The sequence below is a fragment of the Uloborus diversus genome, chromosome 8 (assembly GCF_026930045.1).
Source record: "Uloborus diversus isolate 005 chromosome 8, Udiv.v.3.1, whole genome shotgun sequence".
NCBI classification, from domain to species: Eukaryota; Metazoa; Arthropoda; class Arachnida; order Araneae; family Uloboridae; genus Uloborus; species Uloborus diversus.
In genome coordinates this window covers 28,742,756-28,768,812 of record NC_072738.1, presented here as the reverse complement: position 1 = coordinate 28,768,812, position 26,057 = coordinate 28,742,756, and the positions used below count along the sequence as shown (strand labels likewise).

Here is a 26,057-nt window from a genome sequence, read left to right as displayed (position 1 = left end):
TGGGCAAAAACATGTTTGCAGTGCCAGGAGTCTAAATTGATCAAACACACGCTGTGGTAATGCCACATATTCCTATCTTGCATCGAAATGCCGTTATCCACATTTTCCGACGAATAGAGCCCGCGCTCTTGTTTTTCTCATCCCATTGCCCACGGGGCTCCGCTGTCCCCTCGACCTAATTCGGCTGGGGGTGCGTTTTTTTGCGCTCCCTCTTGTTTTTTCCGGTTCCCGGCCCTTCTAGTTGCATCGCGATCTTTCTGGAAAGTTCGCGGTGCGGATACGACTTCCGTTTTCTGAACTTGCAACGCTGTTTTTCGGACCTCGAGCGGCAGTTGGTCATGGGAATGTGAAGTGTATGCGCGAGGCTGATCTGCGTTCCTCTCTTCCTCGGATATACTTCTATGGATTACCATGAAGGCCATTATTATGGGTGAGCTCTTTTGATTATGTTTTCTGCATTGGCAAACTGGATCTATATGGAAATGTGCTGTATGAAGGTTCTTTATTAATAAATGTTCACGGCCTATACGAACCTGGTCTGCCTTACCCCCCATTTAACACCACCACACACGCACAGCCCAATCCAACAGTTCCAGTTACCTTGCCAAAGGTTCCAACATGTTCACCTAGACATCGTTGGACCCCTTCCACCGTCTGATGGTTACCAGTACTTGCTCACCTGTATCGGTAGATATACAAGATGGCCTGAAGCTATCCCTATAGTCGACATGACCGCAGTAACTGTCGCAAATGCATTTCTTTTACATTGGATAGCCACATTCGGAGTGCCCTCCATGGTGACAACCGATCAAGGCCGGCAGTTCCAGAGTAACCTGTTCTCCGTACTTAACAAGGTCCTGGGAGTTCAACAGACGTGCACATCACCGTACCACCCTTCTGGGAACGGGTTGGTTGAGCGCTTCCACAGAACCCTGAAACAAGGACTCCACTGCCATAAAGACAAATGGACTCGTGCTCTACCCATGGTACTATTAGGAATTCGAGCGACAATAAAGGAAGATCTGCAGTGCACCTGCGCAGAAATGGTTTATGGTGTTCCTCTCCGATTACCAGCAGAATACTTAGAAGAACCAACAATTAATATTGAACCCCACGATTTTTTACAGCAGTTTCGTCAATCCATGCAGTCGTTAAAATCTACTCCTACTGCTTCCCACGACAAAAGATCAATATTTATTCATCCTTCTTTAAGTAAAGTCACCCACGTATTTGTTCGTGTTGACGATGTTAAAAAATCTCTTCAACCTCCATATAATGGACCTTACCTGGTAATGCAACGTACAGACAAGACCTTCACCCTAAATATCAACGGTAAACCTTCCGTAATCAATATCGACCGACTCAAGCCCGCCTTTCTGCTCAAACACGAACCAGTGTTTTGTAATTCCTAAATATTATCTTGCCAAGTAGAAAGCGAGACATGACAACAAGCCAATACCGGTGGAAACAAACTTAGTTTTACTAACAAGAAAAGATTTTTTTTCCCTCCAAAATTTGACAATGAGTTTTCGAATTCAAATTCGATTTCAAATTTGAGTTGAGACAAATATTTAAAAAATATATCATAAAGTATTCCTGCAATTGATGGTAGGACTAAATTATTCGTACAACAAATACAATCTGAGTAAAAACTTTAAGTCCAGTGCACTTTTTTGAGAAATTGGATACACCTTAATATTAGGATCAAAAGGTCATATGAGTGATAATTATTAACCTAAACTACAAGTAAAAAAGACAAAAAAAAATAATTGTAAGTGTTTCATTATCAGAAAATATTACAGATCAATATTTGAACCTGAGTAAAATCTTTAAGGCCAACATAGAAAAAAGCATATGGGGACAAAAATTCAAATATTTATAAGCTTGTGTGGGAGCCATTCCTTCAAATATTCTTGTTTTTATGAATGAAACTAGTTTTTGACAAAAATCGGGATGTATTTTTTACCATTCATCTTCGATGGTAGATTTCAGCTCTATTGATGAAGTAAATTGTCTCTCCTTTGCAAAAACTCTTCTTGCTATGTCACCCAATAAGTTCTCTATTGGGTTAAGATCTGGAGACTTAGTTGGTCATTTCAAAGTTTCAACATTGTTTACTTGGAGCCTATTTTTCCCACAGTTACTCGGATGGATAGATGCATTGTTTTGCTGATATTTTCAATTTTCTCCGACAATAAATTCAGCATTTGGTAAAAGATGACTTGGGAGGACATTTTGATATGATTGTGAGTTCATTTTACCTGAAACAAACGCAACTGAGCACACACCATTGTAAGCAAAGCACTCTCAAGCTTTGACTGAGCCTCCATCTAATTGGCGTTTGTAGAATATTTCTTTTTCTTTTCGCAAATCATGCCAATAGTACTTCGTCCGTTTGGTCCATCCAAACTCCACTTCTTTTCGTTAGAAAAATTTATTTGTATTCATTGGTTATTCCAGGTCATGATTTCCTAGCTAAAGTTGAAACGCTCTATATTGTGCATTTTCAATAAACGAGGTTTAAGCAATTTTGTAGCATTAGTAAACTTTCCACACCTTCTAATTGTGTTATATATCGTTTCTGACAAACATTTAAACCTATCGTTTGAATAAGTTTCCTGGTTGAGTACTTTTCAAGTAATGTAATAATTTCCAAACTTTTCTTCCATGACGCGAGGACAATGCTTTAAGTTTTCCCGGGTTTTCTTTTTACCCTAATTGTATTTAAATCAAACAAAAATGTTGACTTCAGTCCTCGATCTTCCTTTTTTCGCAATAGTACGCCTACTTATCCTCGTTGAAGAAAAAGCTTCAATCTGCCCTCTTTCTTGTACAGTTAACTTTTTACCTTACGATATCGTCACAAGTAGAACAAAAACTTTGAAGAAATTAATCACAAAACTGCAAGTTGAAGGGTTTCCCCAATCTTGTTAACCGAGGTGACATTTATTACAGTATAAGTACTTGTAGTTTTTTAAAAATACTAGTGGCCTTAAAGTTTTTACTCAAGATGAAATGCTAACTTTGAATAAACCACTGCTTTTCTGGTTATTGCATGCTTTACAAATCCTGTCTGTTGCGTTATTTCTTACCAATGAACGTTAATAATTAATAATACAATAATATTAAAATCCATTTAATTTCATTCTCCTTTTTTCAAAGAAAATTATACTGGCCTTAAAGTTTTTACAATACACTCGAAATTAACTTTCACAAAAGAAACAGGAAGATCAGGGAAATAGAAAAAGAGAAACATGGTGCACAAAAACGCACAAAACTGCTATTAATCTCACCATCTAGTAATGAAAACATCATTTTGCAATCTTTCCGCTACTTTTGTTCAATGATATTCTAACAATTGGTTCGTGATTTTGAAGCAAAATTTTTACATCAATAGATTGATTTTGGTTCTGTATCATGGTAGCTATTTTATAATTTAAATTTAAAATTCTTTAATTAAAACTACTTATTATTTTCAGCTAATACCAAAAATACCGGTATTTTACTTCAGCAAGTACGGATATTTCGAAATTGCAAAACAGCTCGAAATACCGGTATTCGGTATACCGGTATTGCAATCCCTAATCGTAGTCTACTTTCCCGCACATTAATATGGATTTCCTGACATGAATTATCTACATCTCTATAAAGTGGTTCCGGCTGGAATTTATTTCAAACATATCTTTTAACAACTAAGACAAGTATCTGAAAACTAAGTAACCTTTTTATGTGGAAGGAAAATGATAAGTTAACGGGAAACTGATAAATCCTGTTTCTCAAACTGTTACGCGTTTTGTTTCAGCAAATTCCAGCTTTGTTTATTGGTTTATTTATGCTTTATTTCATACTAAAATGATGGTAATTTAATCCTTTAGTTTCTTTATTTATTTATTTATCATTATCATTATTATTATTACTATGATAAAGATAGTTCTACTCTGAAAATATTTCTCAATAACAAAACTTAGAATCTCAATTGAGAAAAAGTAAATAAAAAAGAAGGTAGAATAATTGCCCTAAAATAATTTCTAATAGAAAGGTATTTTAATACCGATTATAGAAAAATAAAATATTTAAGGGAGTAAATTAAGTGTCTTTTTAAACTGAACTCTAATGATAATAACAATAATAGCAATGATTGGAAATATTGATGACAATAATAATAAAAATAATTGAATATAATGATTGTGAATAAAATCTTGAATAATCTTTTAAATCAAAAATAAAACAGTCTCGAACCCTTTCATCTCAGTGAAGGAAAAAAATGTTCTTTTCATTATCTGAATTCATTAAACAATTTCAAACTTTTGTCATTTTCAGGTCTATGATTAAATGTATTAATAATACTAGTAGAGGTAATTCACACATGCGCACACTTGGCACAGCCAACCACAATGCAATGTAATCTTACCCTCGTACGAATCTATTAAACCGGAAAGAATATAGAAAAAAAATGCTTGCCTTATTCAAGAACATTCTAAAACTTTTATCTAGCTATAGGAAGATTTCGTCGTCTTATTTGTACTCCAACCAATAACTTTTTATAATTTGTTTTGTCACTTCCCTTGAACGTTTAAGCGACCATAGAAACTCTGCAGAACATATTCAGTAAATTACCGCCCATTAGCCAGGGCTAAAGCAGAAATACACCGCCAGCTCAGTCATTTCCAGCCGAGGACTGCAGTTTCGTGCTTATTAGCACTCATCAGCCCGGCATAGGAAAGTGACTGAGCTGGAGATGGAAAACCTCTTAAGGAAACCAAGAGTGCCAAACAAACTGGTAGCTAATATAGAATTAGCGCTGACCAGACGAGTGACCGAAGCAATGCGGTTCGGTTCAACTCGAGTATTGAAGGCAAAGCATGGTATATTCAGTAAATTACCGGGGCCCAATAGCCAGGGCTAAAGCAGAAATACACCGCCAGCTCAGTCATTTCCAGGCGAGGACTGCAGTTTCGTGCTTATTAGCACTCATCAGCCCGGCATAGGAAAGTGATGAGTACTGATGAAACTGCAGTCCTCGGCTGGAAATGACTGAGCTGGCGGTGTATTTCATGTATTTCTGCTTTAGCCCTAGCTATTGGGCCGGTAATTTACTGAATATACCAATCCTTGCCTTCAATCCTCGAGTTGAACCGAACCGCATTGCTTCGGTCACTCGTCTGGTCTGCGCTAATTCTATATTAGCTACCAGTTTGTTTGGCACGCTTGGCTTCCTTAAGAGGTTTTCCATCTCCAGCTCAGTCACTTTCCTATGCTGGGCTGATGAGTGCTAATAAGCACGAAACTGCTGTCCTCGGCTGGAAATGACTGAGCTAGCGATGTATTTCTGCGTTACCCCTGGCTATTGGGCCGGTAATTTACTGAATATACCATGCCTTTCCTTCAATCCTCGAGTTGAACCGAACCATTGCTTCGGTCACTCGTCTGGTCTGCGCTAGTTCTATATTAGCTACCAGTTTGTCTTGGCTTCCTTAAGAGGTTCTCCAGCTCAGTCACTTCCCTATGCCGGGCCGATGAGTGCTAATAAGAACGAAACTGCTGTCATCGGCTGGAAATGACTGACCGGGCGGTGTATTTCATGTATTTCTGTAGAACATGTTTCACTGTACATGCAGGGCTTTTGCAGAGAAAACAATCAAGCTCAGTCTCTGCATATTACGTTCATGGTTATACGTATATATTTTCATTTCAAGCGTATCTTCTAGTTCTTTGGTGGGGGGGGGGGGTTAAACTCAAGTTTTTAAAAGAAAGTAAATAACTGATAAATAAACTCATTTCTTAAAGGTTTCCAAGGTAAAATATATTTTCTATGGCAGTTAAAAACAATCCCTCCTTGGTTTTTCAGTGTCAAAAAAGAAAAACCTTATAGTAATGTTTTAGCTCTGCCGTGTAAAAAAATTTGATTTTGTAAATATATTTTTGCATGTTCCAAGAATAAAAATTTGAGCTTGTTAAAAACATGTTATAAAAATATTTAAAGGAAGGAATTCTTCATCTGTGCATGTTCTACATCTTAAATGTGTTCCATAAAGACCTGAAATTTTTGGAATAAATGATGTTTCGTTCCACCAAATGTTACGAGGAGTGGAGAGTGCAAACTGGGAGACAAACCTATAGATTGATTTCGACTTTCCTATGTCATACCCCAAGAATAATTTTACATTTTTAATTTCTATTTTTTTACAAAAAAAAAGTTATTAGGTTTTTTTTTTTATCTTTTTATTGTAGACCCTTTTTTTCCTTTTTTTTTATGAAAGAGGCCATTTAAAATTAGGATTCAGTATCGTAAATCCTCCATAATATCAATATAACTTTATTAACATTGCGAAAGAAAAGTTTTAACCCCAAGACTAATTTTCAAATCAATATCTTATTCGCATAAAGAGGATTTAGTTGGAAGAAATAATTAATTGTAGTTTGCAGTGGATAAATTGAAGCTTTTCAATGAATAGCATTTTAATGAACGACCCTTGCTGATCAGCTAAAAACCTTGGAAGAATAATTAATAAATGTTAATTAAGATTGCATTCCTTTCAAAGTATTTCCTTTGTCAGCAACATTGAAAATTGAACACCAAATCAATTTGTTGTAAAAGATACTTTTAAAATCACGGAGATGAAAGCATTTTCCCAATATCTTTGTTTTTTTCCCTCTCTCTCTCTCTTTAAAGCCTCTTTGGAAAAATGAAACCTGTTCATTATTTTCTAAGGATTCTTTTAGGGAAGTAAAATTCGGTGAGCTATTTATTATGTGTGTATTTATTATGTCAGTAATAAAAAATCATCGGATACATTTTTTTCTGGATATATTTATCGGACTTCGAAATGTAAAAATAAATTTAAGCAGACTTAAACTCAAAGCAACTTATATTTTCACAGAATAAATTCCCAAAAAGAAAAAAAAATTGACCGCAAATCGGCAAGTTTTTTTAAAATTCAAGAGAAATTTGGAGAAATTAATGTTTGGTTTCGATTGTTTTATTAGTTATTTTCCGTTTTTTTTTGGGGGGGGGAGGGGATGAGGGTTTAATAAGAGACAATTTAAAGAGAATTCGTCTAATACCAGACAAAGAACTCTTAGTTTTTGATTTATTTCATCAAATGATAAATTTAATTTTTTGCTTGCTTGTTTAACAGTGTCTTTTGTGTTATTGAAATACAATTAAATTTTAACTGTATGTTCTAAATATTCCCTGTTTTGTTCCAAAACCAATTGATTTCCATCAATCCGACTTAGAAATTACTCTCTAGGTTGAAAACTTTTGATAAGGACATCAGTTTAAATGGGTCATTTGGCACAGAAATGCAAACATTTTGTCCCGCACGTGAAAAATCTAAATTAAATATCAAAACGTGTAATGAGAAAAACAATTTTGCGTGAAAAATCAAGCGTTATGAGTGGTTTCTTAGGCAAAAAAATCTTTGTTTGTTACATTTGTTCAATATTATTTTTGACATCAAATATAGAGCTGTCAGGTGGGGGACAAAATGTTTGACATTTTGAGATATGGTCCACTATTTGTTTCTTTTTAAAACTAACTCTAAAAAATAATTAGTATTAAGCAAATTATATGTTTAAGAAATTTGCAACAACAGATTCTAAGGATGTATTTCTGGGATCAAAAACTCTAAATTTCATGTCCAAAGTACACCGCACACGAGATTGGTAAACTTCGTTTAGGGGAGTCGGTACCCTGCACATGAGTAATGCTACATTGTTGAACTTTATGTACCATTTTCACAAAAAGTTTTAATGATTGAAACTTACAATTTTCACGGAGATTTCAAGAGATATCTAAAAGTCTACTGAAGTGAAACTTTTAGGCAGTCTTAATATATAAATATCTTCTGTGCGGACGTTTGTTACCATAAGGCTTTTAAACGGCTGGACCGATTTTGATCAAATTTTTTGTGTGTAATTAAGTTGTGGCAAGCATGGTTTCGAAGCGAGATGGATCGAATCGGAAACGTTTTAGTAATTTAATTAATTAACTTAAACATTGGATGGTTATATCTCCCAAATGATTAATATTTATTTTAACCTATTGTTGTGCGAGAACTGAAATAAATATTTAATCTGTTGCCAAAGGATGATAAGAAAGTCAGCTCTGCTTTTTGTAATGAAATTTCCTACTGTGTTATGTCAATTGAGAATAGATAAAACGTAGAGAGAGAGAGAGTGAAGCCTTCACACACATTTCTTGAAAGCAATGATTTTAGGTCCCGTGATATATTTTAAAGTAAAGTACTGGAAGGTTCACGCAAAACGTGTGTTCTGTAGTCGTAGTTGTACCATGTGACCGGATCGGTGCTTTAGGTTTTCCTAATTAAATGATCAGAAAGTACCGTACCTAGCAACATTTGTTCCTCGGCTGAAATTCATCTGAGTTTTGGCACCAATGTCAAGAATTCTTTGAGGATTATCTAACTAATCAGTACATTATTAAAGGAAAAGATGATGGAATTTCAAGATGAAACAAATTTTATTTTCGGCCAGATAAATTACAACAGGGTAGTTCTGTACACAAAAGATCAGTGCAGTGGGATATCTTTATCTTGGTAGAAAGAACAAATTAGACAATATATGAAGTTTAAAAAGTTTTCGTTCAAAAGATCGGACCGCTAATCGGTCGAAGTTGGCTTCGCTCACTGATCGGCTGGATTACAGTAACGTGCTGGCTTGGCGACTTTGGCTATCAACAACAGAGTTGCGTGATCATTTGTTTACATTTTAAAGCTACTGTTAATGTAATTTATTGTATTTTTTGTTTATTTGGCAAAATATTTCAAATTGCAAAGAATTGTTTTTCGTTTTTAAAGAGTTTTTATTCACTTTAGTTGAATAATGTGTTTATTTTATATCGGGAGGGGGGGGGATGAGTGATTTTCGATTATTCAGAGAACTGTTTTTACCTTTATCATTTTTCTAAACGATATCCTTTCAATTGTTTTATTCTTTTTCATATGGGGACGCTGCAGCGGGATTTCCTGTTTGTTCTAGATGGGTAGTTAGATTTTTACACTTAATATCTGAGGACGCTTTTTATCCTTTGAGTATGGCTGAAGGAACAAACCATCAAGTGCGGGAGAAAAAAATAGTTAATAAAACAACTGCTCAGTGGGCATCAGGTAAATCAAGTTGTAATAAATATACGCGTTCCGACACCATAGCAGCTTAAAACATTTTTTTTTACTTATTTTTTTCAACAGAATGGTTCAAACACTTGATAGTTTATTGAAATTTTTTAACTTTTAAATTTACAAAGTTTGAACAGAGCAACGTCTGATTTATTTTATAATTTATTAAATTTAACCAATAGTCAATTTTGAAATGCAAAGAAAAAAAAAATTCACCATAAAAACAGTTGCTTAAGAAAGAATTAGCCCTAAAAAATAGTCGTAAAGATAAAATGTAGTGAACATTTCAAAGTAATGTGTAAAGTAGTTTCCTGGAAAAATGATCATATGTTTTTAAAATTGACATTTTGAGATGATCGCGTTTGAAAGTAAATTTGTACGTACATTTTAATACATTTCTGCCCCGTTAATATTTAAAACAAAATATTTTAAATCTACATAGAAACGTGATTTCTGTGTCGCTTGAAAGCTCTGGAATTGAATGTAAAAAAACTTTTGAAATAATTTTTTTGAAGGTTTTAGAGTACAAACTACACTAAAAAAATACCAATTTAAAAGTAATTAAAGAGAAATATTTTCTTTTTTGCTTGACAAATCACGTAATCAAACACTTTCTCTTGGACAAGAAATCTTTAAGTCCTTATTGATTTGTATAAACATGAAATTGCGAGAAACATTAAGTTCCTGCAATTTCATAATTATAATTAATTATCATTAATTTATGTTCAAAAACAATATACACAGAATGATTTCGATAAAAACATTATAGTTTGTTTGAGAAATGTGCCTGATTTAGTTGCTGTAAAAGCGCATTATCATACCGCTTGTATGTCGATTTTTGTTCACTATTTTCGCGTGTTTTTTGCAATCTCTGTGTTCCATGGATTTTCAATTTTTTAATTTAGAAGTTTAACATGGAGACTTATACTTTCTGAGTAATAAAAGCGTAAATTTTAGTGAATAATTTTGCGCAATGATGATTTTTTTTTTTTCAAACTCGAACCTTTTCGTTTTTTAACGAAATTTTTCTATACTATTGTATATAACTTTTCATACCATAAAAAAAGTAGATTCCAAAGAAAAAACACGATCCTATTTTTAAAAAAAAAATCAGATATTTTGACTTGAGATTTTTCGATTGAAAATTACTATGCTTTTTTTTACTAAATCAAAAATAGAAGAAAAAATAAATATTTTGAAACAAAAAAATTGCAACGTATTTGAAACACAAAAAGGAAACTTTTCACTAAACGTCGTGAAATAAATCGTTTTTTTTATGGGAGATAAGAATAAAAAAGCCAAAATGTTGGTGTTTTGAATTTTTCGCATAAATTTTGAGGTTTTGTGAAAAACGTGAAAATACAAAAGTTGTAGTTCTTGTTATTACTAACAACTTTGTCATTTCCTTTTTTTCGAAAGGACTTGTAGTTTTGCTGAAAATTATAATAAACCATTCCCCCCCTTAAACCCTCCTCCACCCTTCCCCCCTTCCTGAACTCAGATCGCCCGTAAATTATTTTTCCTACTAATTTTATTATGTTTTCTTGCTTTTTCAATGGGTTTCATCCTGTTCTATTTTTTTTAAACTTTTTACCCTTTTGAATGGTATCAGCACTGACCTAAAAAGCTGAGATATTTATAAAAGTGCCATTAAAATTAAAATTAATGACTGAAAAATTTAAAGATTTCTTTCAGACGGATAAAGCTAAAGATTGGAAGCACTTTGTGACTTAAATATTAGCTGCTTCCCTTCCTCAAAATAATACATCAGCAGTCACTTAAAACTGCATTCCAAATATCGACTCATCGAAAATGCGGCCAAATTCTTCAAAAATAATTTCGAGCAAGGCTTATAACAATATAGTCACGTGACCTCAACCATTCCTCCCAGAAGAGAATAAATTAATTCGCACGAAAATCATTTATTAGATGTTCCTGTATCGGCTAATACTCGTGCTTAACATCGTTAGAGCATTTTCATTAGTAAACGGGGCAAGCGAATAGCAGTTTATCTTTCCCAACCGCTTCTTGGGCCATTTGTATGAATTAATCGGATGTAATGGCTTAAGGAGCCTACGTCTTTTAAAAGGAATGTGTAATTAACAAATTAATATTTAATGCTCATTTTGAGTTCTCAATTTTGAAATACTTTTGCTAACGAAAGTAAAAATTCCGTATGTTGAAATATGAAACAAGATGTATGATATTCGTTTGAAATAACAACGCGTATCGATTGAGGTTAAGTAGGGGAATGTGGGATAAAGTGAAATAGCAAAGATAACTTACTTTTTTTTTAAATGAATAAATTACGAATGTTTTCTAAAAATTATGGTACATAAAGAAAGAACAATATATTTTATAATAAAACTTGCATCGAAACATTATTTTTTTATTTTTGGCTGTAAGCTTGTACCTCCAAAAAAAAAAAAAAAAAAATTAAATTTTTCACTTTTGTTTTCACGGGGCAAAATGGAAAATGAAATATTTTTCTAATGAAATATTTTCTATTCGAAAATGAGAGATATTTTTGATCAAATAAATGAGTAAAAAAAAGAAAGAAAGAATAAATGAAAAGTAAATAAATCAATAAACAAATGCATAAATAAATAAACAAGTTCATATTTGAGAAAAAAATAAATGAGAAAATAAAATAGTGAATGAATAAGAAAATAAGTGAATTAATGATTAAATAAGGGTATTATTAAATGAAGGAATGTAAATGAAATAGTTAACAAATGAATACGTAAGTGATTTGATTAAAAAAAACCTGAATAAGTAAATGAAATGAACTATTTACTTTTGCCCCATCCACTTTACCCTGCCTGCACTTGACCAACTGTATAAAGAAGTTCAAATACAAATAAGCTAAATATTAAACAAATACATACTGCACTGAATATTATCAGGTCTCAACTAATGTTGATAATATTAATACCAAGAACTTTATCATTTAATAATACCGAAAATAATTTCTGATTTACAACAAATATTACACTATAAGTATCAATTTTTGAAAATTGCTTGTATTATCAATCTTTGATTCTCAGAGGCAATATTTTCTTAACTGGAATAGACTACATGTGTTACAATATAGTTAAAATATTACTATATAAATAGGTGACGCTAAAAGTAGAGTAAATATTACACTATTTCACTTTGCCCCGCTATTTCACTTTGTCCGACTTTCTCCTACATTGTATTCATGCCATAACTTTTTTTAATTGAATTTTCATCTCAGTTATTTTTTACTTGTTTACATATTTATTTAGCGCTGTAGGTTTCGTTAATTTATTTTTTAGGTATAATGTTCTGAAGTTCTGGAAATAAGGCAAAACAAACCGTTTTATTTGGGTAACTAGTGGTACCAGCACGGCTTTGCCCGTAATAGAAAAATTAAAAGGTCTTCTGGTTCGCTTGTATATTTACAAATAATGTATGGTGAATTTCTCGCCAATTGGCTTGTGCCCATGTTACGGTATCACGTCATGATAATTTGGTAATTTACTCGTCCATCATTTTGTTCTTAAAATTTGAATAGAAAAAGAACCACATGGAATTTTCGAAAAATCGCTTCGAGGTGCACACCCCATGCTACAAACTAATTCTGTGCCAAATTTCATGAAAATCGGCTGAACGGTCTAGACGCTATGCGCGTCACGGAGATCCTGACTGACAGAGATCCGGACAGAGAGAGATCCTGACAGACAGAGAGAGATTCTGACAGACAGAGAGAGATTCGGACAGAGAGACTTTCAGGTTTATTATTAGTCAAAAAAGATATTTACAGATAAAGTATATGAAATGCGTGTTCATTTATCGGGAGGAATGTACACAAAATATATTACGCATGAAATTCTGCTAAATTTTAGCTTTTGCGCAAAAAAACGAGCATTAACTTTAAAATTTTTAGTGGAAAATCCTCTCTTCATTGAATTGCTAACCGTATTAAAATTTTTGCTTCCACACCAATGCTATCTGTATTTTGTTCAACAATTGATTTAAATTTGAAGAAAGAAAATCCACCATGTCCAGTTGAAATGGTTTTAAGCATTTTTATTTTGATTATAATAACAGAATCATTACTGTTACGGCACCATTTCGTTTTCACATGAAACTTTAACAGTAAATTACGTTCCAAGCTGTTTAAAATATTATTTTGTTTTTATTAGGAATTATGAAAGTTATGTTAAGAACATATTATCTCAGTTGGACATTTCAAATATATGGTAAAATTCAGTAAGATTTTTTACTCTGCTTTAAATTACATATTGCTGCCACTTTGGAGGTCTTATACCACTGCTGTACGTACCACTTTGCTTGAAGTAAGAGGCCTTAACAAAACGCAAGTGTTTTAAAATCGTAACTTAAAAATGACGATAATGTTTCCTTTTTAAAGTTCTTTAATGGCTGACTTAGTCTCTCCATGATTTTATTTAATTGCTTTTTTAATCAACTGTCACGATGGCTTCCACCGTTTGCTACGAGTACAGACTATATGCCTCAACAGTAACTATGATTAAGGTGTCCTGCAAATCTTCAAACAATTTTTGAACACATTTTGAACACATTTTGAACACGGACACTTGCCTTCTTTCTTAGAACTCTTTAAAGCACACTTTATGGTACAATTTTTAAAACACTCCTGACGATTCTTTTCCAAACACTTATTTGTTTGACCACACCCTTTTTACAACGTTTGGGAACGTATTAGAGAACATTTTTTAAACAGACACATGTCCCGTCTTTTTGAACACTTTGTAGTACTTCCTTAATTTTACTGCAAACCCGCGGGGCAGTCGTAAACTGCCACCAGGCAATGGACGGTCTTCAAATAGGGAAGGCCATCCTTTTTGGCGGCATTCGCGACACCAACCAAAAGTGATTCAGTGCAAACAAAACTTCTAGCAGCATCGTATTAAGAGATGCTATTTTCCTGTAGTTATAGAAAGCTGTTGAAGATATTATTGTGAAAAAGAAAGGGATGATTTCACGAGTGTGCCTAAATGTATATTCAATCTGTTATTTAAATAAACCCCCAATCTGTTCGCAAATGGGTTCTCAAGTTTAAGTTTAGCAAATATCCCGACCGGCACATATTCGAAAAACAGTTCAGTGCACATTCTTTTTGACGGAGGACATTCGGAACCCAATTTAGCGCATATTTAGGCAATTGAAATACTTTTTCTGAAGTGCTTCAAACGGGTTTCCAATGTACACTAGGAATTTGCAGTGTACACACGTGCCACAACGATCACTACGACTAGGATACATTACCTCAACAGTAACTCAGACTAGGATGCATATACCCCTAGACATAACAATGACTAAGATACACATATCCCTCAACAATAACCACGACCGGGTATTATCTTCACACACATTGTCTAGACTCTGGATTTAAAAAACGTTTTGTAAAAACATTCCAAACTATAAATTGAGGGCATTTATGAATCACTCAGATAGTAAACGAGGTCAAACAGTTTTTCAAACATTATAGTCGTAAGAGTGAATCACTCGACGCAGTGGTGCTCAACCTACGACCTCCGGGTTTCATCTGGTCCACGAAGCTGATCCATGTGGTCCACTGCTCTGTTGAATATTGAGAATCATTATATATTATTTCTGTAGCCTGTTTTTGGTTTCTACGCGAGGTTTTCCTCAATTCTTGATCGATTACTTTGATTTACACCTTATTTTAAAGCTTATCGTGCAGGCTACTGACGAAAAATAGACCCACTGTCTAAAAATTGTTTTTTCGGGCAAAAAAGCCTGTTTTAAAGAACCAGAATGAGGTTTTCGGTTAAATTTATAACTTTAACTTGCACTGTTACCGACAGAGCTGAATAGCTTGATCAGCAGAGCGTTCGACTGGTAACCAGGAGAATGCGTGCTCGGGCCCACGTCCGGACAATCTGCATCAAAAAATTAGAGAAGTATCGCGCATTACATGAACCATGAATAACAAATATGAGGGAATACATGAGGTAGAAACGCTTCTAGCTGTTATGAAAACTTGATGCAACACGGAGCTAAATTGATACTCAATTGTAAAGTTTTTTTTTCTTTTAAGCTTTGGCTCCGGGAAGAAAATTAAAGCATAATTTAAGCGAAAATATAAGTATCAGGTTTAAGATTTCAGACTACATTGGAATTGTTTTTTGTTCAGTAAAATATAATTAATCGTATGTTGAAATATAGATTCTTCTAATGAGTTTTTGACTCTTTGTACAAATAAAAAAAATACTACCTCAATTTAAAGGGTAATATATATATTTTTCTTCTTTTTGCAGAAAAACAAATAGCGTATCACATTTTTACTTCATTTGAAAAGCTACGCTTAAAAAAGAACTTAGTTCAAATTATTTTGTATTTTAACCGTGCTGTTAAAAGATGAACACGTGCTGCCATCTAAGTCATAACGGTTCAAACAGCCTGCGATAACAAATTATAAAAATTTTCAAAAATAAAAACACTTCTCGGCAAGAAAAAAAATTTTAAATTACCTGTGGGTTTTTTTTTTCGGTAGAGCGTTTGGCTATAAACTGTCTGAACTTCGGGCCAGTTCGAGCTGTCCGACATAATAGCAAATTTACAGTAGTATTACGCATTGCATGAACTCATAACATACAACAGATAACACACGTAATAAAATAAATGCAGTGGGAATGCTATTTGGTGTTTCGACTCCTTTATGCAGGCTACAGTTATCATTCAGATAAGTTGACTGCTTATCGAAGGGTGTTCTTCCCTTTTTTTTTAAGCTTTGACTCCGTCCAGACCACTGAGCATAATGTAAGCATAAAAAAGTATTAGTTATACCTCAAGGGAATCCTTTTTGTGCAGAAAAACATTTTCATTGTATGCTGAAATGTAGATTTTTCTAATAGCAGTGTTCAAACTTTTGTACAAATGAAAAAATACTACGCCAAATTAAAACTACGAGTTTCAACCAGTAAATCTTTAATTATTTATTCGAATACGATATAAAACATTAAAATTATTATCAACTTCATTAGTGAGAAATCATTTTCTACTCCTGTGCTTTCGGTTGAAAAAAAAAAAAAAAAAAAACATTTTGTCTACGTTCGAAAAATTACACTTAAAAAACGGACTCAGTTCAACTGGTTTTGGTTTTGAATTTTAAGTGTTCGATTAAAAGAAAAGCAAGTGCGGGCTTTTAAGCCGTACAGGTTAAAGAAGCCTGCTATGGGAAATTGTTGAATATTCAAAAATAAAAACACTTATTTTTTCAACCGAATTTATTACTTCTCTAGAATGTTTGTTTCAATTGCTACGTGAGATCTTCCTCATTCTTTAATCAAATTCGATGTTTTACGAATAATTTTAAATCGTATCATGCTGACTAATGACAAAACATAGACGCATGATCTTATTATATTTTTTCGGCGAAAATTTTTTTACTGTGTTTTATTACGCATTCCTTCAATGAATAGCATTCGAAAAGCAAGGCACAGTTGCTAGGTTTGTTGGAGCGTCGTACTGTTAATCAGAATGGCGCCAGTTCGAATCCGTGCCACTATATATCTCTTTAATGTTTCTTTTTTTTTCGTCAGATGCTCACATGGGCAGGACTGTATTTGCCACAACCTGTTTTTTCATATGCAAAATTACTGATTTTTCACGTGTCACTCAGCCACACTTTTAATGATATTTATATGTGCATTGAAAATACGTACAACCAAAAGGGGAGCGATGATCAAATTATCACAACGTTGTATTTAACGAGGTTTTGTCACTGATGTCTTCAAATTACATGCCTTCTCTTGTGCACTTACTTTTTTCCGTTTACTTTTTTCGGTTTTTTTTCATAATATTCTTTCTTTGAAATTTTTAAAGAGCGAAATGCCTAATGAAACGATTCGAAGTACAGTGCGGAGTTCCGCACGGGTCGACTAGTCGAAAACTTAATTCTATAAACTTCCAAAACGCCAACCATTTTCATTCGATATTCGGAATGTTGCAGCAAAATTGGAGTCGGGTCAGAAAAAGACTTCTAAATGACGGATGGAAACTTCGTATGGATAAATTATGCATATGACCAAGATTCTTGTTTTGTAATTTTTCTTCCTTTTCCGTGCTTTCCAATGGTATCTAAGAAAAAAAATCAAATACGTACAGTCACTTCTCGATAACTCAAACTGTCAAGGGAAAGGCTAAAACGTTCGAGTTAAGGGAAGTTTCCACAGCAGAACCAAAAGTTTGGGGCCTGTTGAAAGCTTCGAGATAAAGGAATATTCGAGTTATCTACTTCTAGTTATCGAGATTCGACTATATGTTCAATTTTTACATGCGTGCTGACCCGCGAGAGTCATCTTCAGATGAGGTGAGACCCTCCCGTGAAATAAAACTTGCGCACCATTGCTCTTCTTTCAATTGCCCCCTTGCGCAGTGGATAAACGCGCATCATTCATGCAAAGTATTTAAAAAAACAGTGAGTACCTGTGCGTTCTGGGCCCCCTGAAGTTCCAGTTGATGATGATGACTGTGACCAGAATGGACACAGTGTTCATGAGGAAGGTGAAGAGCAAGTACTTTGCGATGAGGGGTAGCACCAAAGAGGTTGGGGGAAGGATCTTGGAGACGAGGAGCAGGAACACGACGAGGGACAAGAGGATGGAGATCCCCAGCGTCACTTTCTCCCCGGCCTCCGCGGGGAGGTAGAAGACGAGGATGCAGAGGAAGGAGATGAGCACCGTCGGCAGAATTAGATTCACCGTGTAGAAGAGGGTCTTCCGGCGGATCGTGATGTAGAACGAAATGTCCGTCTCGGTGACCTGTTGGGTAGAAGCGAAACCTGTACCTCAACAAATTGCTACAGCATTGGCATCAGAACCCGCAAGTGTCCCGTACTATCCCATTGCTTGGATTAACCGATTAGATGGGTCTGGAAACATTTATTTATATTTTTTAAGTAAATAAATTTAAACAATTTTGATAATTTCGAGGTAGCCATTAATAATTTGACTTCTGCATATTTGTAAGTATATTTTCTTGCTTTTGCATTATAAATGCAATATAAAGTTGCAGACAATGGACACGTATTTATAATAACTAATTGTGAATAATGCAATATACAATAATAAAGAATTAATAATAATTGAATTTAGTAAGTACATAGCATAAATTTAAAAAATAATGATTATGCAGTACATGAATAAATAAGATAAGCATTAATAGTATTTTGCTTTTGAATACAATGCATTAATTCATATTAATGATTATCCTATACTTAATGTATTACATTATATACCTTCAAAAAGTTTCATATTTTTGAAGCATTGATGGCAGATCTTTCGATCTCAGCGAGGTCAAAATGTAGAAAAAGTACCATTATTCGGATTTCATGCCAAATTTAGAAAGACAGTATGTAGATTATCTGAATCTCTTTTAACCGAAGTCAGTTTACTTGAACTTAACTTTTTGGTAAGTAACCATTATCGCGTCAAAATCACCAGAGAAAACCATTTCTATTGAAAGAACTGAATTATTTGCATTTTCATCACTTCTCCTCCCTCTGGCTAAGCCCATCAGTAAATTTCTTAAACTTCGAAAGCGTCAGAATGTGAAAAAAAAAATATTGCCCTATAAAGCAATTAGTTCTTCATCACGTATTCATATTTAATATCCAAAAACAAAGCATAAAATGCATTATTGATAACACTACAACAGTTACTACAGTATGTCCATTAACTTCATGTTGCATTTTCTGCCTTGTGATTTACTTATTGTAAGTGTTAGTAATTTAAGTTTAGTAGAGTCTCCAAAATCGGAATCTCGAAAGTCCGAGGTTCACCTAGTACGAACTGATTTATTTATGTTTCAATTCACATTTGTATTAGCTAAAAACAAATTTCACATTAAAAATCTGAAATTTGAAATTTTTTGCATTGGTAAAATTGTTTTAACTACCTTTATTAAAGCAATAAAAATAGCCTTGAAAGGCCGCTTTTATTACTTTAAAGGCATCAACAACACTTGCCAAATGCCAAGAAACAAAGCAAACGTAATGATTACAATCAGAACATCTGTTGAGAGTGTGAGTCTCCTCATACCCTGCGTGGTAAACTAGTGTTTATCTGTAACATGTTTATCAATCAAGTTAGCTGCATCAATGTCTTGTAACAATCCAATAGGACATTTTAGAAATGTTGTTATTCTTATTCACCATAATGTTTACATCCTACCCTGCGTGGTAGAACCCTTTTTATACTTTGTATGAAGCATCAAAATTTCAAATAAATCTCTCTTCAGAGACTTATTAAACTGTTCCCAGTCATGACAGGTAACGGGATTCCCTAGGGTGTACGTATGTATGTCCTCATCTTGCCAAAGTTTTAGTTGTTTTAGACAATCAGACGCTGAAAGACTATTTGGAGACGTAGTCTGGACAAGTCAAGCGAATACACATTTAAAGGGCATGAGAACTGAAGATATTATAAATGAAACTTGAGGGTAACACGCTAACTAAATTAAAGCAATGGAAACAAAGCAAACGTAATGATTATAACCAGAACATGTATTAGAAGTGTTACGCAGGAGTACTGTCCTCACCTTGCCGAATTTGGAGTTGTTGTAGACGTTGAGAAAGGCCGGCACTTCGACGATGTCCCACGTCCCGCTCTTCCAGTAATCGGACAGGTCCACCCAGTCGTTGTCGTTGTAGAGCCTGAGGGAGACCTGATCCCCGTTGAAGGTCCACGAGCCGAACTTCATGACGCATTTCTGCTGGTCGAAGGGAAAGTAGGTGACGTCGATGCGACATGAGCTCTGGTAGATGGCAGGTGGCACCCACATGACGCCACCGTTGGGGTAGATGAGCACGTTCGATTTGTAGCGAACTTCGTAGTTGCCGTCGGCACTGCCAGAAAGAAGAAACAAACAAAATTTGAAACCCCAATGACAAAAGTAGAATTACTTATCACAGTGAAATCCCGTCCAAACACTGTAAAAACAATTCCAAAACGTTACTGATTATTTCCATGGAATGTTTCGGGATTTCACAGGTTTGCATCATGTCCCCGTAAAATCAAGTATTTTTGGAAAAAAGTTTCCTGAATTGCTGAAAGTCACATGAATGCAGACTTTTTACTGTTGTGGAAAATATTTTTAGCTATCAATTCAAAAATCGATTGAGCTTGTTTATTTATTGGCTATTGTATCGGCTTCAGTTCAGTTAAGACCCGTCCAGTATGACTATAGTATGACTAAGCTCCCAATGACAGCGAAAAAGTCATTGGATAGCTAGAGCTTTGCAAGGCAAGAATTACAGACAAAGGAGATGTTTGGGTCATACTTGCAATTCTGTCCGCGCTTTTGCCATGGCTGCATTAATACTTTTGGAGCTCTCTTAATAAATCAGGGAAGTTCTAATTAATCACATTAAACATGTATCTAATTATTCTTGAAGGTTCTAGAGATATGAATGGCTTTAGCCGGGAAGATTTTCAAATTCTTCAGAAAGTTTCAAGGACAATTTCATAACGGTTGCTAACATTTAGCGGAAAATGTTAGTGGTTTTTGCAAGATATGTTACTGACAGAAATTGGATACATCAGATGCCCATTATTTTCCAGGATCGTTTCTGAACTCTTTTTGCAGTGAAGGAATCCCATTCAACGAAATATCTGTTTTCGAGAAGTATGTTTTCAGTTCCGATTTAATTGCCATACCTTACTTAAATTAAATTACAACGACATTTCCGTTACAACGAAACAAAATTCGGGTTCCTTGAAGTTCATTGTATGGGGATTTCACTATATTTACTTGAAATAGAACAGTGATCCCCATCCTACGACCCGTGGATCATATGCGTCCCGCGATGCCGTTGCATGTGGCCCGTTGTTGTGTTTAATATTACGAATTGTAAACTATGTTCTGGAATCTTTCAATGCAACTGATCAGCTCATTCGGTGTTAAAATTGATTGTTACAACTTTCAAGCCAAATAGTCAGAATTTGGTTTCTAAGGACAAGTGAAAACTTATTGTTGGTAAATTAAGCATGTGGTAATAATAACATTTCTTGTTTCTAATTTTTCCTCCTTTCACAAGTTCTTCCATATTATCTATAAAAAAAAGTCAAATCTTTATTTTTTGCATGTATTCTGACCCGTGAAATTGATCTTAATATAAGATTCGGCCCTCGGTTAAAAAAAAAGATGGGTACCGCAGATACAGAATAAAGTTGATTGTGTGTTTTCTACGCTGTTATAAATTTCTGAAAAAATACAGAAAAAGAATCAGGAATCTCTCTCAAATTACGTAAATTATCCTTCAGATGCTGCAAGTCCAAGTGTCTTGATAACACTTTAACAGAAAACTGTTTGTTTCTGTTTGTTATTATGCACTAGCGGTACCCGCGCGGCTTTGCCCGTAGTAGAAAATTAAAAGTTCATTGGGTTCGCCTGTATAATTACACATAATGGACAATGAATTTCTCGCCAATATGCTATGTTAATTTTCTCGTCCACGTTATGGTAATTTGCTCGTCCATGTTATGGTAATTTGCTCGTCCATGTTAAGGTTAATTTACTCGTCCATAGCATGGTAATTTGCTCGGTGCAGAGAAATTAAATCCACCAATAGTGGTAAAATTAAAATCACAAAAAAAGAACAAAGTCGAATTTTTTTAAAAAAAAAATCACTTCGAGGTGCACACCTTCAAGCCAAAAACTACTTTTGTGCCAAATTTCATGAAAATCGGTCGAACGGTCTAGGCGCTATGCGTTTCACAGAGACCCAGACATCCAGACAGACTTTCAGTTTAATTTTTAGTAAAGATAAGAGAACAGAAGAAAAGCAAAGATCTTTGCTGAAGTACTCATTTAGATCAATTCACTCTGGAACAGCTTGTTCGAAAAATGCTTTTCTTTTCACATGGTAAACGATTGTTGCAGAAACACAGGGACGACAGAGAGGTGTTTTTTTTTTTTAGTTATAAGAGTACTCGTTCTAAAGCTATGTATCAAGCTCGTTAAATATTGGTTTCATAGAAAATTACGCCTATTTCGTGCATTTCCGACACATGAAAACTACTTCTATCTACCAGTGTGAAGATTGTCTCGGCTTAAATGAAAATTGTATTGCTTTCGGTACTGCTGCCGGTTGTCTCGGCTAAGGCTCCTATATAAGGGGAGCTGACTTATCCGACATTTTGGTTCCAAAATTGTTGGGCGAAAAAAATAGTATTTGTACAAAAGCCTCATTGCAGAAAACTGGTGTCCAAGCTTTCGATGTGTTCCCTGATGTATGCTTGATTATTTTATTCTGTAGATGAAGGCTATTTAATTAATACAAATTAAAAACAAATAAGGTGTGAAAATGAAGTTTATTACAGTAAACATTTTCCGATCCTTTTTTGCTGAATTTTTGAACTAAGTTATATTTCTAGATTCACCTTAAGTGACGTTTTACTCAACTCAATATCAATTGTTTTACGACATATCAACCAGCGAATATTATAACGTATTTATAAACACTAGAAACGAGGTTGGATCAAATTTTGTCTTGGAACCAAAATGTCGGATAAGTCAGCCTGGCCTATTCAAGGGGCTCTAGTCTCGGCTAAGGACTGTTTAATGAAAAAGTGAATTTCCAGCCTTTCCTTGATGCTAAACGAGCTAGCTGACACCTACTCCGAATTATTGTAACACCACATTATCGTTAACTTTGCGTGTTTGTATTCGGACATTTTATAGAATCTCAGTTGATTTCTTACTATCATATTGCAGAGCTATAAGACGTTTTTTACGGCCAATTTGCGAAGTCTTGGTTTCTATTTTTCTATAAAAATGAAGACTTTATTATAGTTCTCTACGTTCAAAAAAAAATCTTTTTTTTTTCAATTGTAATTCTCCGTAATCTAATTATTGAAAGTCTGTGTTTTTTGTAACTAATTCTCTAATTTTAGTCTCCTGGTGAATGATTTGCAAAAGATTATCTGGTAGACCCAAGCAAAATATTTTGATAGTTAAGAAATAATCAAAATGCCAAATGTTAAAAAGTAATATTATCTACATTTTTTTCTTAAAGAGTATGCAAATAGTAAAGACGCGTTTAGTGTTACTGCACACCAAACAGAAAGATAGAATTTTGCTCGAAAACAATAAAAGAAATGAGGGGGAAGGCATCACTTTATTGTATAGATAAACTGAACATATGAGGCACCGTATCACTCATTTTACTCGATCCTAAATAACCTCAGTTTTCAAAATCGTTGGTTACAAATGCTTCGTTTTAAAAAGATGTGTACTAATGGTTGAAACATAATAACAAATGTTGAAATTCATAATGACGAATGTTAAAAATCATAATGACAAATGCTAAAAATTAATAGTTTCTGCATTTTTTTTAAGAGCTTGCAAATCGAAAAGGTGCATTAAGGGTTAATGCAGCCCAAACAGAAAGACAGAAATTTCCTCTAACTAATTCAAAAGACAACAGAAAACAAACATCACTTTATATATGAAAAAATTAAACATCAGATACCTTTTCACTCATTTACTCGTTCTCAAATCACCTGAGCTTTCAAAATCGCTGGTTTCAAATGCACCTTCTAAAAAAATTCCGTACTAATGGTTCAAACAGAATGAATGACAAATGTTGAAAATCATGATGACGAATGTTAAAAATCACAATGATAAATGGTAAAATTTAAGAGTATCTACATTTTTTCTTAAAGAGAATACAAATCAAAAACGTGCGTTTAGTAATAGAACTGACCAAACAGAAAGATAGAAGTTTTCTCTAAAATATTCAAAAGAAAAGAAAAAAAAAAGCATCAACTTAATGCATAAAAAAACTGAACATCAGAAACCTTTTCACTTAATTTACTCGTTCTCAAATCACATGAGATTTCAAAATCTCTGGTTTCAAATGCACTTTTAAAAAAAAAAATCGTACAAATGGTTTTTCTTAAAGAAGTTTCGAATCGAAAAGTTGCGTTCAGTGTTACAGCAGGCCAAACAGACGGATAGAAATTCTAAAAAAATTATTTCCTTAAAAAAAAATTATTTTTTGAAAAAAATCGCACAAATAGGTTGAAACTTAATGAAAAATGTTAAAAATTAGTAGTACCTGCATTTTTCCTTAAAAGCTTGCAAATCGAAAGGGTTCTTCTAGTGTTTATAATGACCAAACAGAAAGATAGAAATTTTCTCTAACACATTCATAGAAGTGGGGAAAAAATTATCACTTTATGAATGAAAAAAAAACTGAACATCAAACAACTTTTCACACATTTTAACTTTCGAAATCTCTTGTTTCAGTTGCACCTTTGAAAAAAAAATCATACAGATGGTTGAAACATAATGATCAATGAAATACACCACCAGCTCAGCCAATTCCAGCCGAGGACTGCAGTTTCGTGCTTATTAGCACTCATCAGCCCGGCATAAGAGTGACTGAGCTGGAGGTGGAAACTCATATGCCGGGCTGATGAGTGCTAATAAGCACAAAACTGCAGTCCTCGGCTGGAATTGACTGAGCTGACGGTGTATTTCATGTATTTCTGCCTTAGCCCTGGCTATAAGGCGGTAACTTACTGAATAATGATCAATGTTGAAAATCATAATGACAAATGTTAAAAATTATAATGACGAATGTCAAAAATCATAATGAGAAATCTTAAAAAATCTAATTACATCTATATTTTTTCTTAAAGAGCTTGCAAATCGAAAAGGTGCGTTTAGTGTTAATGCAGACCAAATAAAAAGATAAAAATTTTCCTCTTAAACACTCAAAAGAAAAGAAGAAAAAAGCCTCTTTATGTTTAAAAAAACTGAACATTAGACATCTTTTCACTCATTTTACTCGATCTCAAATCACCTGAACTTTCAAAATCCCTGGTTTCAAATGCACCATTTTAAAAAAGATTCGACAAATGGTTCAAACATAATGAACAATGTTGAAAATCATAACGACAAATATTAAAAATTATAATGAGTACTGTTAAAAATCATAGTGGCGAATGTTAAAAATCGTGATGACAAATCTTAAAAAATAATTGCATCTACATTTTTTCTTAAAGAGCTTGCCAATCGAAAAGGTGCGTTTAGTGTCAATGCAAGCCAAATAGAAAGATAGAAACTTCCTCTTAAACACTCAAAAGAAAAGAAAAAAAAAACACTTTATGTTAAATCATTTTACTCGTTCTGAAATCACCTGAACTTTCAAAATCCTCGGTTTCAAATGCACCTTTTTAAAAAATTTCGTACAAATGGTTGAAAATCCATTCACGGTGATACAATTCAAAAGCATACAGTAGTTTACTCATATAAATATCTGGAATGGGAATTCTATAGAAGATAAAGACGTTCGCTATCTTCTAAAAACCTGATATACGCAGTAAAAGAAAGGCACTTAAATTCACCCCAATGTTTCGGAATACGTGATAGTTTTGCTAAGGTTGGAAAATTGCTGTTTGCTTTCTCGCCTTTAAAGGTGATATGACTTTTTTGTGCGTTGCGTTAAGAAATATGCTTGGCAACCGTAGCATTTATTGGTGAAAGAAATATTGGAGTTGAATCGGAAATTCAAAGCTGAACTTTCGCTTTGTACGTCTTTGCCGAGAATAGTTATCTGAAGAAAATAACGTATTTTATGATTTTTTTGAAATAGCAGAACGATATTGCTTGTTCAAGCTATTAATATTATGATATTTTTTTTGCCGTGTAAGATGGGGAGCACAAAATTCCAGACCTAAATAAAATTAGCTCTTAAGCAAGTATGGTATTTTATCAAAAGACTCATTGAATTAAATGTAAATCTAATGCGCTATCTTCTTTTTATGTGAATAAAACTTACATGGTACACTGTAAAAACGATTCAGAAACGTTCCTGGAAACCAATTTCTGCCAGTAACATATCCTGCAAAAACCAGGAATATTTTCCGCTAAAAT

The 26,057-nt window shown here is 33.9% G+C and overlaps 1 protein-coding gene across 1 annotated transcript in view; it reads right to left on the bottom strand.

Annotated features, from left to right (window-relative positions):
• The window catches only part of LOC129228279 (acetylcholine receptor subunit beta-like 1), a 181,676-nt gene that overhangs the window by 11,561 nt on the left and 144,058 nt on the right, over positions 1-26,057 (bottom strand). Inside the window, exons 5-6 of the mRNA XM_054862949.1 lie at positions 19,713-20,019; positions 17,601-17,935 (exon numbers count right to left, since the gene is read on the bottom strand). Of these exons, the coding sequence (XP_054718924.1) occupies positions 17,601-17,935; positions 19,713-20,019 (642 nt within the window). The remainder of the gene's footprint in view (positions 1-17,600; positions 17,936-19,712; positions 20,020-26,057) is intronic.